Source organism: Oryzias latipes, chromosome 9, assembly GCF_053564925.1.
Source record: "Oryzias latipes strain Hd-rR chromosome 9, Olatipes_Hd-rR_3.1".
In the NCBI taxonomy this organism is placed as follows: domain Eukaryota; kingdom Metazoa; phylum Chordata; class Actinopteri; order Beloniformes; family Adrianichthyidae; genus Oryzias; species Oryzias latipes.
Window position 1 is genome coordinate 17,537,117 of NC_136245.1, and position 12,528 is coordinate 17,549,644.

Genomic DNA, 12,528 nt, shown 5'->3' on the forward strand with positions numbered 1-12,528 from the left:
ATATCATTTTTTCCTTGACATGACATGCACTAGGATTTAATATTTATATCTAGATTACATTTGCAAGACAATGATCAACCTACAAATAAAATGTTTTCCTTTCTGATTGTTTTACAGAGCAAAAGTGTTAAAGTCTTTCATTCACTTTAAATGCCATTAAATACATTGGTATGCTTTTTTTATTTATTAATGAAATTAACAAAAGTATTAAAATTATAAAAAGGAAATCAATTTTTGGATAAAAAAGCCCATAATAAAGTATCAACATTCTTGTTCATTTTTCCAAAACCTTTAATTAAAAGAATCTGTGTAGTTCACACTTTTTACCAGGAGGTGGCGACCTTTTAACATGAACATTTGTAAGAAGAGGGCATTTGCTGGAAATTCAGCCCTATTTTTTTCACTAATTACATGTCAGAAGTGAGTTATAAAAAGATTTGGAGGCTAAAGGGGAAAGAAAGTGTATGTTTCAGAAATATGATTGAGAAACTTTCTTTTTACAATCTTACAACTGCCAAGTAGTAACAAGTGAGGCTGTCCAGACTGGGGATAAAAAATAGTCCACCTAAAATTAATTGTTGTAGGAAAGGAGAATTTTTCAAAAAATGTTTTCTTTTGCTACGTTGTGAAGTCCAAAAGAATACCAATTAAGTCCAGGAATATTTTTTAGTATCTATAGTGCATATAAATAGGATATTGAAGATCTTACACAAAAGCAATTTTCATAACAAATTTGATGCATGCAGAGTCTCTCAAGCTCTCTATGCATTTTATGAAATCGCATTTTAACTAATTTAAGCACCCAGAAAGAGACAAACGAAAAGAAGTCATTTGTGGTCAGATAAGTTCACATTTCAGTATAGTATTGAAAAAAACATTACACTCCAAAAAAAGGTTCAAACCTATAATTTAGGAAATAATTCACACTTTAAGCTACCTGAAATGTCACTGTAAAACTCCCATGTTGTAAAAATATTTAAGAATCTGTAAAAAAAATAGAGCATTTAAAAAATAATCCAGTAAAATATTTATAAAAAGTGAGGCAGTTAATTGAGTGTAAGCTTTCGGCTCATTACATTACAACTAAACAGATATCCTCAGTATCCCTTGTGCTATCCTAGGCACTTTAACGTTGGGAGTTGGGTCATCTAGACCCACTAGACAGTGCTCTGAACCTTTTTTCTTCAATGATTTGTGATCTTCACTGGTGTCCATGGATTACATGAAATCTTTCCACCTTTATCCACCTTTGTCATGGTAGGGAGAACACGTCAATGTAAGGGTGGGGTCATCTAAGATAGCACAAGGGTTAAACCAAAGAACATTTATCATTTGCATTGGATTAGTTCACTGAGGTTGCAGACATTTGCTCATTAATGCCTCTTTCTTTAACGACCTTGAGGTCTGGACTTTAAAATCCTGGCTATTTATTTTTAGTTTGTTCTGCTTTCTAATGGTGTCCTGTTGACGGATGCTACTCTAAGCAGTTGTCATCTGTCAAACAGATGGTAATGATCAATGAATGAACAATTATTTTGATTGTGGTAAATTGACTTGGTACCCAGAGTAATTTCATTTACTTTTATTCATGGAAAATTTTGTATTACAGCTTTTGTAAAGGCAACCACGTTTGAATTTTTTTTTTTTTAATTAACATTATGTTCTGCAGTTGAATTGTCCTTCCATTAAGGGATGCTTGAGTCCCCCCCAACCCCACCCAGGGCATCTCTGTCTTGAATGAAATTGTAAAGTATCACCAAACAAAAGAAAAACTTCCATTTTCTTATTCGTTTGTTTTTTCTAAGAAAAAAACACATTTTCTGGAACATTTATGACTCATACTTATTGTTCTGTAAAAGTAGCCTCACACTTCATGGTGGAAAAGCTTTTTCCCAGTTAGTGCCAATTAATACTATTTGTACTTTAATAGTTTAGAATTTCCTCTCTGTCACTGGTTTTTGAACTCACAGGAGCCAATAGTTGTCACTGATTTCACCACTAGGTGTCATGAGCTCCACAGCAAAACCCGAGGACTTCCAAGCCTAAAGATTGCTTTAGTTTACTGTAACTCAGACAAACTTGATGTTTGCTTTTATATCAGCCCTAACCTGAAATGCTTTCTCAATTTTCTACATAAACTTTTATTCAGGTTTAATCCTTTTCCTTAGTTTTTCTTTGGAAGTCAATGTAAACTTTCTTTTATCAAAGAGGAACCACAACATACCGTCTCGTGTTATCTCATTTTTGGTTTAATATACCTAAATCATTGTAAAAGGCAGGAAATCTGTACTTTTCTGCCTGGATACGTGTGTGCTCTCTTTCGTCTTTCCTCATGTTTTTCTCCCTTTCCGTTCCTCACCTGGAATGGGGTCCAGATGTGGGACAGGGAAAGGAGAGACTGCTTGCTAAGCTATAAGATGTGAGGGGGCTGAGGAGAGAAACTGTTGGAACGACATAAAAGTTTGTCTGGATGCCATTATGTACAATTTGATGTAATGTGCAGTTGGGACGTGACATCTAAAATGGAAACTGTGCTCACCAGATGAGAGAGATTTTGGCCTTGTGGGGTTGGAGGGGGTGTTGTACTTGAAGCCTTATTTAACAGCTTGGATAAACAGCCCTCTGTTTCATTGCTGAGCAGGCGCCCATAGACGTGCTTGTGCTTTCTTTCAATGGTCATGCAGGGTCTCCGAGACCGCTCTGGTGTACAGTATCAAATACAGGAATAACAAACCGGGGGGCTGCTGTGAGGGTCACAGCACAGTGAGCTATTATATTGCCAGGCTGCTTGCATGACTGAAGGGCCTGCAGTTTTGGGTTTGTCAGTGAATACGTGTCAAAGCCAATTGCACAAATTCCCATTTCAAAAGCTTCAATACTTCAACATCTCATGTGCTGAAATATTCTCCAGATATGGAATCAAAGTCTCCTTTCTCTTGTGCTCACACAGATTATATCAACATTTATGTGGTTTCTTACTATATTTTGGGGAACTTTCTATATAGGCAGGATGAAAGTGTACCAGTGACCCAGAGGAAGCATACTTATCGGGGGGGCAATTTACAATATTTTTTTTTTCTAAGAAAAGATTTAAGTGCTGGAATATTATTTCTCTCTCTGAGCAGGTCGCAGCATTTGATTGTGCAAGCACATTTAGAAGATCTGTGCGGCCACATTTCATCCATGTATAAACACATGGTATGCAAAGAAAAACACTCGATTGACTTTGATTTGTTAATGTTTACTTTGTTTGACTCGTTAAAAACTGGCTTGCTGTCCAGTCAAAGTGAAGTGTAACACTGAGCCTCAAGGAGCACCAATAAATCACAACTCTTATCATAGTTATCACCCACAATATGCCAGCTCCTTCAGCGATCAAACTCCTCTGTACAAACAAAAGTCTTTCTGCAATAACAATATAGAATTTACTAAACTTAGGCTATCCATAAAAGTGTTTGCTTCCTCTCTTTCCCGCTGATTGAATGAAGTTCTTTGATCTGCTGAGCAACACAATACACAAGGGGGTTTCAGCATTCATTCATAAGTTAAGTTAATTCTCCCTGTCCAGACGCTCATTGAAATCCTCCAGTCGGACCTTTCAGAACAAACGGCCATGCCAACATTTGGATTTTGTTTTTACCAAACGATTTCAATATTTTTGAAGCATTTGCTTGTATTTTTTTAAACCTTTTTTTTTATAGTTTGCATTCGTCACTACAATAAAAAAAAGCAAGTCACCGTTACTTTATGCTAAGATCACATTTTAGAAAAAAAAAAATTAAAAAGAGAATAATAAGTGATCCATCAGGTGGATTTATTCCTGGTCACGTGTGAAAGTTTGATCCGGCTGCGCTAGGACCGCGGGGAGCAGAGCGCAGGCGCAGACCTTTCTGGGCGCACTTGGGGTCGTGAGTGAGTTTGAGCGTGACAGAGACAAGCGGGGCAAAACCGCTTGATTTTTGAGAACTCCTCCACACAGGAGCCGCTGAAGATCCAGTCACTTCTAGCACTTTTTTTGCTGACATAGAAATTGAAGCTTTACTTCTGTGGTGGACCCGGCGGATCTGAGAAAAAGACTAAAAGAAAAGTTTGTGGGAACAGCGAAACAACTGAGGGTAAAGAAAGAAAGAAAATCACGTTTTCCTTTGTTATTAATATTATTTATCTCTTTATCCGAACGGTTCTGTAAATATTATGAGTGGAACTTCAGTCTTATTACTCCAGATGGACTTTTAGCAGCAATGGACACTCCCCAAAGACTCCAAAGAAATATAAATCTATTCTTATAATTATTAAGGACTTGTTTTTCCTTCAGAAACTGCACGGCTGTTGTAGTTTTTATGAACTTTGAATGAGCATTCAATACTTAAAGTTTTTCCATTTTGTTCCAAAGAGCGCCGTGCGCTCCAGCCGCCGTGACATAACGGAGCCTCTGGAAATTACGCGGAGCTGACTTTTTTTCTTCTTTTTTTCTGGCATGATTGGCGCTCTCTGTTGAGCAGACAACTTCCAACGTTTATAGTCCTCCATAAGCCCGTGATACCAGCTCTCCTTACTCCCTCTGAGAGTGTCGGGGTGGAGATATGGGATGACTGGAGGCGGCGGTGCAGCTGAGGTGAGACCCAGGCGAGGGACAATGGTTGCGCCCGGCGTTGGCATCCTGCTGTTGCCGGGGCGTCTGGTACTGATGCTGCTCCTGCTGTCTGCCTCCGAGCCCAGCCAAATCTGCAACAGCGGCTGCAGCTGCAAGGATGAAAAAATCAAGCCGCACAGCGTCCAGAATGAGGGCAAAAAGGTCAACTGCAGCAAGGAGGAGCTGCTTGAACTTCCGGCTGCTAGTTTGTTTCCCAGCAACACTGTCAGTCTGTAAGTTGTCATGTTTTTCAATAACATTTCATTACTATTAAACTTGGAGAATTTGTTAAGGTAAATAACTGAGAGTGAATTTTTAATCCTGTGTGTGAAATACAGGATTAAAAATTCACTCTCAGTAAGCTGCAGAAAGTTTGATCCCTCTGAAATACCAGATGCCCTCAGCCAGATGTTCTGAGTTTTAACTGTTCTGACGACTTGTTGCAGTAATATACCTTGTTAGGTCAGAAGTTGACATCTTGAACTACTCTAGCTAGTGCAAAGCTGAACTCTGCAAAGTATTAGTAATACGGGATCCTCACCAAGACCTGCTTCCTTGACACAACCCTGTCACCTCAAATCTAAGTCTGTACTCCCACGTTCCTGAATGAGCTGGAATTATTATGTACGCGTTTTTTAAAATTTTGATTCTGACTCACAATTTTAATACAGCAACGCCCTTATGTTAGCGAGTTTGACACTTTTTAATACTTTTAAGGGACCTATGTGTGATGTTTGGATGAAGCAAACTTCATAAGGCTTTGTCATGGGCTGAAAACAACAACATTCATGGCAGATGCTGGTCCATATGTGGAGGTGTTTGTTCAGTTTGACGCTGATCTCTCTCACAGTATGTTAGTTTTTTCTGAAAGACAGAGAGAAATTTGAGCTGGACTCGGGCACAGTGGAAAAAACCCCACTGAAAAACCATGTTTAAGTGTCTTATTGCGACTGGCACATGAGCTAAAGGAGAAGGGATTTATACCCCAGGAGAGCTGAAACCAGCCAGCCAGCAGGCCATTTATAGGTCCCTGTTAATAAAAGCAGGATAAACATCTGGGGAGCACATTTGCTGAAAAATGGAGGGAAAAATGGCTTGGGTGGCAGTGGTTTAGGTGATTGAAGATAATCTTCTATTCCTGCACATACTAATTTTGGTTGAGTTGTTTTTGTGCAGATGTTTGGCATTCTGTACAACCTTTACAAGGCGCAGACAATTCCAATCGCCGCTTTCCTTACCTACACCAATAACTTTGGGCTTTGGAAAGTTTATTTTCATGATGCTTCGTCGAGTTCTTCGTGCGCCGGTTCCCAGCCTTGCTCATGACATTAGCTCCAGATGTGGAATGTGGGAAGTTGTGTTGATATTTGTGTTATTCCTGACATTCTTCAGGCCACTCAGAGCCTGCAGACAGTGTTCTAGGTGCAGCGGCAGGAGCCTTCCCCATGCCTGGACTGAGAGGCTGGCCTAGCCGCCTCTTCCTCTGGAGGAATGTTCTTCTTCATGCTGAGCAGGCGAAGGCTGGAGGACATCAGGTCCGAAGCTTCTGGGGCCGGCTGCTCCTTGTAATGCACAACAGCTGGCCCCTATGAACATTCCAGCTGAGGCCTCTTAGCCTCATGGGAAATCCCAATGGAGATTTGTTTATTAAAATTATTAGTTGGTTGTTTGTTGCTTCTGCCAGCCATAAAGCAGCACCTTGTCCTCCCATTACTATCACCTCTTCCTTTGGCTATACTAGCTGTGCTATGAATAAGCACTTGTTAAACTCCTGACTACTTTACTAGTACATTTTTCCTTAAGTTCCAGATCTTTGCCCCACTTTCCCCTTTTTTTATGTCCAGCTCCCCTTTTCTCTCCCCTATCATGAGTTCATCCACACGCAGTAACTCTCAACCTAAATATTTAGCCGTCTCGGTAGGAAACTGCCATGTCTAAACTCCTTCCAGATGTGAGCCTGCACAGGCTTGTGTTTAGGCCTAATTATGCACGGTTGCAACGGAGATGGACCTATGGAAGAGGAATGGAAGGGCAGATAGGCAGATAAGAGTGGGAGAAGGAGTAGAAATGTTTGGGGGCAAATATAGGAATAAATAAAAGGGTTGATAGTAGGCAAGTTCAGGGAAGAAGAAGGGGAGAAGAAACCAAGAATAGAACGAAGAATGACGGATGAGCAGAAAGGAAAAGAGAGGGGAGAAGCTTGGCAGGCGGTTCAGAGGGATGTGCCCCCGGAGACTGAAAACTCCTCTGCCCCTGTCTGACAGAGCTTCAATACTGGGGCAGGAGGGAGGAGGACAAGGAAAGGTTTTTCTGTAGCAACACAACTTCCCTCAAAGAGTCCAGCTGTTTTAGTCCCTTAAAGATGGAAATACACTCGTTTGACATCTAAAAAGAAAATAAAACCTGGCAGATGAATGCATGCCTTGCGTGTTCAGGCTATTTCCCTGAATACATGGGGATGTAGTTGCACAAGCGAAGCTGCGCGGTAGCAGCTGTGTCTGTCTGAATGTTTTAATGGATAACAGGCAAATGAAGAGAATTACAGTGGCAGTTAATGTGTGAACTTGCTTATGCTTCATAGTTAGTGGTTGTTGTTTTTTACCAAAGGGAAAACTGTCCTCTTCCTGTGTTGTCATCATCGTCAGAGACTTACGACTTTGGCTTTAGTGGGTGACGGTCTAAATGAGTGGGCACAGATGTTTAGGGTGGGGGGTCAGCTTGCCCTGCCTTAACACATATGCCTGTTGCTTCAAGACAGCTGCAGGAGATTCCTACATTACTGCTGATGTGGCTAAATGTTTAGGTTGAAAATATTCAGAGTTCAGGATTGGATGTGCATCATAAGGTGAAGTGGCGGTTCTTGAACAAGGGCGGTCTTTTGTCATGACTTTGGGGTAGATAAGAGACCACAGAGAACTGTTGTAGCTAAAAGCCAGGAAACAGGTTATCAGGCCTGTCGGTTTGTGAGGCAAAGATCTTCCTGTAACCTTACTGAGATTTGCAATAACTATTCAAAACTCCAATGAAAGCCATTTTATTTCTTGTTTCGTTCCAGGCTAAGTTAAGCAATCGCTAAATGCATATCAAAACTAATATAAAACCCCAAACATTTGTCTTTTGTAAATAACTGAGGGGTTCATCTTCTTGCGTCTTTGGAGTGGTTTTCTGTACCAGCCGCGATCACCAGAACTGGATGTTTGACCGTTTCTATCTTGTTCTAACAAAGAAACAAACATCCATGCGTTTCCACTTTTACTCCTTTGATCAGTGTGGCTCACTAAACAAGAAAACCTTAATTCCACACTGTTCATAATAGAAACAAAAATCAGAAACACACACATTTTTAATTGTTCTACATAGAAAGATTACAATTTAAATATGTTTCAAGTTACAGACTCACCTAGCATGTGACGCGCATTCAAGAACATGTGTTTATTGTGTGTCTGACCGCACATTTAGCCCACGGTGTTCACACTGGATAAGCAGGGAGCTGACTTCTTCTTCTATTTCTTTTGCTACTGTTTACTAGCGCATGTCCACCAACTGCAGTTGGAAGAGGTTTGATGCAAAATGTCAAAGCGGTTTCGTGAATCTTGCTCCAGGCATTTTCTGATATTTCTATATTTTAAAAACTTGGTCTCATACAATTCTGGCCGGACCCAAACTGCAATTACAAATTTCAAACGGTTGCCTCTTTTGTGAATTAAATGGGACGCCATCCATATGTCACTACCAAATCCGAGTCCCTGATTGGTCAAAGTTCAAACTGGTTTAACTTTCAATGTTCAACGCAAGAGCATTGAACGCAGCAACCCGAAACACACATTTACGCTAATTTGCTAATAATTTTACTGTTAGACACGGCCTGTATTGTCTGATTTGGACTAAATCTACCAGATGAGAGTGCTCTTACTTCATGCAGTGGAGCTACATTTTCTCTCATTGTGCATTTAAAGAAACTCATCTTATTGAAATTTTGAAGCTTTTGCACCACAATTATGTAACAATACCCTGAAATCTAAAATCCATCAGTGCTAATGAGAAATGAGAAAATGCTGACTTGATTTTTTTACCCCACCATGTCTAAATACACCACACCAAACATTTCAGCGATTTAGAAAATAGCCTTACATCTAAGGAGACAGCTCTGTTTATTAATCCCACTCTTGTCTGACTGTTTCTGAATGCTATTGGCTCTGTTGACCAACATGTAGTCTGTCATCCATTATTGCATCTGATGAGTCCTCTGAAGCATTGCCGTGCTCTCGCTCCTGGACTACATGCGTTCTGACGGCCCAGCACATGTGTCTGGTTCTGAAGTGAGTATTTGCTGAGGCAGGAAGATTTTGACAATAAGTCCCAAACTATTATCCTATCCAGAGGGGAGAGTCCCAGCTGGAGGCAGAATGCTGAACTCCGGGCATTCCAGCAGCGAAATGGTTTATTTATGTGTGGAAAGGTGTTGAGAGAAGGGGGGAGCTGTCTCTCCTCCACACATGTTAGGTGGGGCAGTGTTCAGAGATAAATCAAAAAAGCAAACAAAGGCCTGACACTGGATACTTGGAGCTCTAGACTGTAGCTGCAGCACCTGCCAGTCCCCCTCATGCTCTGGACCTCACTGCGCGCCTGAAGGTCAAGGTGGCAGGACCTCACCAGGACAACTGCACATGTGCACTGAACTGCACTGCAGCCTGTTTCAATCACCAGCGCTTCTTTCATTTATCACCTTGTTTTGATTGTTGATTAAAAGCCTGCAATATTTCAGTCTCTGGCAAACGCAGTGCTATGTTTTCATAGTAATCTCATACTCCCAAGTGGCTTTTCATATTATTTTAGTTTTTCCTTTCTTGCCGCTCTCTTCTTATCTTACTCCAAAAATGCCTGACTCTGGCTTTTCTTTGCCAGCGCTAACTTCCCTCTCCCTGTGTCTGACCGCAGCGGCCCCCAAAGTTCCTGTTCTGGGTCGCCAGCACATGGATACAGATGGAGATAATGTGTGTCTGTAGCGGGAATGCCTGTGGCTTTTGTACGAGTGTGTGTTTCTGATATGCTGCTTCTTACAAAAATAATCCTCAACAGCAGTTCATTCACAGCATTTTAAGAGCTCTCAGATATGAGATACTTAGATGAACATTTCAGATAGGTCTCCACAGAGAACTGTGTGGGAATCTGTTAGAAACAGCGTAGTATAGTCTGATGAAACATTTCGATAGAGATGACATTAGTTTATCAGCATATATTAAACATATTCAAAGATTATTTCATTAGCCATGATCTAAATTGCACAGCTGACACAGCCCAGTTTTGGTTATTAAAATAGCACTTAAATATGTTGAAACTTAGTAGAAAAAGCAGCCTTTCATGACCAAATGGGAAAACAGCAGATATTTTAAAGATATTTCCTGAATAGAGCTACACTTTGATAAACTCTTATTTTGAAGATACAACATTATCTGACAAACCCACTATCTGGACTACTTAAAAAAGTACTTTTGCTGAGATTTCTTGCAATAACTACTGAAAAGATAAAGCTAAATATGAAACAAATGATGTGGACAGCATTTTGCATGTGCTAGCTAACCTCCATATGCTGCAGCAGTTACTTATTTTACAGTTCTGTTCAGCTGACTTGGTGTGCCTAAAAACATGTGGGAAAAATTTGTTGGTAACTGTTTAGGAGCCAGTTCTTGGAGGTGATTGCATGAACCATGCACCAGCCACGGTCTGTTGTAGCTTAGGTTCAATCAACCAGACTGATATGATGGATCATTTCCTTTCAAAAACGTGTTAATACCTTACAGAAGAATCTTTCAGGACATCATGTTAGCACCTTTGAGGCAGGGTTCAGACTTTGCTCTAGCAAAGGTGTGAGGAAGACCAAGGTGCATCCTGGTCCATTGTGTGTTTAAAAATGACTTTGCCTCTGACCTGCAAAAACTATGCCGGTTCCAAGAACATTTGAAAGCTTTTCTGCTTAGAGGGTTGTGGTGAGTGTCATCTGTGCTATAACAAAGTGGACCCACTTGCATCAGTTTTTTTCAAAGTCAAAATTAAAAAAAGGGATGTAAACCCAAAGAAGATGCATCTGAAACTGTCGATTTGGCAAGGCCTGGATTCTGACATCCCTTCTAGAATATTGAAAAGTATTAGATTTCTCTCTTTTACTGAATTCAATTTTCTATTGATATGAATGTGAGATTTGACATCAAAATTGTAAAAATCTGGGTTACGGTAATTATATTTGAGGCAAAAATAGATCAAATGATAAAAACATATATGGTTAAGGCTAGATTTATTACAACAATTATTTTCTCAACAATTCTAGCAAAGTTTACTGACATGTTTGATATAATCTTTTCAAACAGGACTAAAGAGAACTGTTTATATTTGCATATATAATTTGACCTTGACCTATAATATTGTAGAATCTTTTTTTAATTCTTAGACTATTTCCCCAGAAGCCTAATCTTTTTTTCTGCAAATTTAAAAAAGTTATTTGCAAGTATTTGTGCAACCGTCCGACCTCCTGAATGCAATTTTGTCTCAAATCAAAGGATGTCTCAGGTAAAGTGTTGTGTTCAAGTAATATTAGCACATAGCAACGAGTTTCAATCAATATAAGTTTATTAGGATTGTTTTTTTCCCTTGTTGTAGGAATCCTAAAAGACTCCAGTGCATTGTTGTGTTTCACATGGCAATCGCACTGTTTTCACACTGTTTATTCCCACCAATGGTAATCAGGTTTTACTCACACAGTCAGGTCAACAATAAGCTATCTCTGTGTTGGCCGAAAATTTGTTGTTTTCTAAATTTTTTCCTGTAATTGTTCTGGACCCTTAATCTTTATTTTGCAATAAATTGGAAAATAAATTGGAAATGTGACATGAAACCACTTTAGACATGACATCAAAACAATTTCCCATGGTAAGCGCACCACAACAACCGGTCTTCACTTTGCAAACAGGAGAAGTCCAGAAATCCTGCATGGGGTCAATTTAAAGCTGATGGAAAAAAAATTAAGCCATGAATTAATAAAACTGAAAGTTGGAAATTTTCTGCCCTACTGTCAAAGAGGCCAGTGATGAAACAGAGCACATTGTTTTAACATTTGCTGATCTGTGGACAAAGAGATGCCATGCACAGTGGTCCTTTAATTTTATATAGAGCCTTGTGTTGCCCTTTTCCCTTTAGTAAATCCCATTAATCAAAACCACTGCTCCGTGTTTTACTCTAAAAGCCAACAAAATCTAAGAACCCATTATTTGCTATGTTTTTTTCTGCTCAGTGTCTTTTATTTTTGGTCATCAGTTAAATGAACAGTGGACAAAACACAGGAATGAGTCCTTGCTTGACATTTGTAAACACTCTGAACTACTGTTAATTTGGAGAGCATTTCTGCCAAAAACATTCTGCCAATAAAAGTGTCAAAAGCATTTTGGAATGGGTCTAAACATTGTAACTTTAGGAAAAAGAAAGAAATACAAAAGAATATAAATGTGAAACCAATGCTGGGTAGATCTGTGCGCATCTGTCAGATATATTTGCTTTGAAGAGGACAGCATGATTTTAGCCAGTTCTTTTCAAAATCAGCCCGACTTCCCAGCTGTCTTTGCTCAGGAGCAGAAAACAGAGGCCAGTTATGAGACAGAACAATGAGACCATGTTAGCCAGGCATAAACCACATTCCACTCACTGTCTCAAATAGCTAAGTTCACAAAATTGCCTCATTAAAAGTGTAAAAACACTTTAGGCTGTGATCAAACTGACCATTGTGTTTTTGGGTTGTGGCCATAAATGTTAAAACTTGGTTAGTTTTGTCAGGTCTTTGACTTTAAACGATTTTTGTAGCACTGCACTAAAACTGTTGTGTTTGAGCTTGTATCCCCTCTTTAATA

General features: G+C 39.6%; 1 protein-coding gene across 2 annotated transcripts in view; it reads left to right on the forward strand.

Moving 5' to 3' along the window:
* Positions 1-3,879: 3,879 nt before the first annotated feature.
* Positions 3,880-12,528, forward strand: part of adgra2 (adhesion G protein-coupled receptor A2) — a 41,734-nt gene continuing 33,085 nt past the window's right edge. The window contains exons 1-2 of one of the 2 annotated variants that reach the window (XM_011479347.4): positions 3,921-4,115; positions 4,503-4,866. In XM_011479347.4, coding sequence (XP_011477649.1) covers positions 4,589-4,866 — 278 coding nt within the window. In that variant the 5' untranslated portion in view covers positions 3,921-4,115; positions 4,503-4,588. Of the gene's footprint in view, positions 4,867-12,528 lie in introns of both variants that reach the window. The other variant, XM_011479346.4, reaches the window with a different exon arrangement.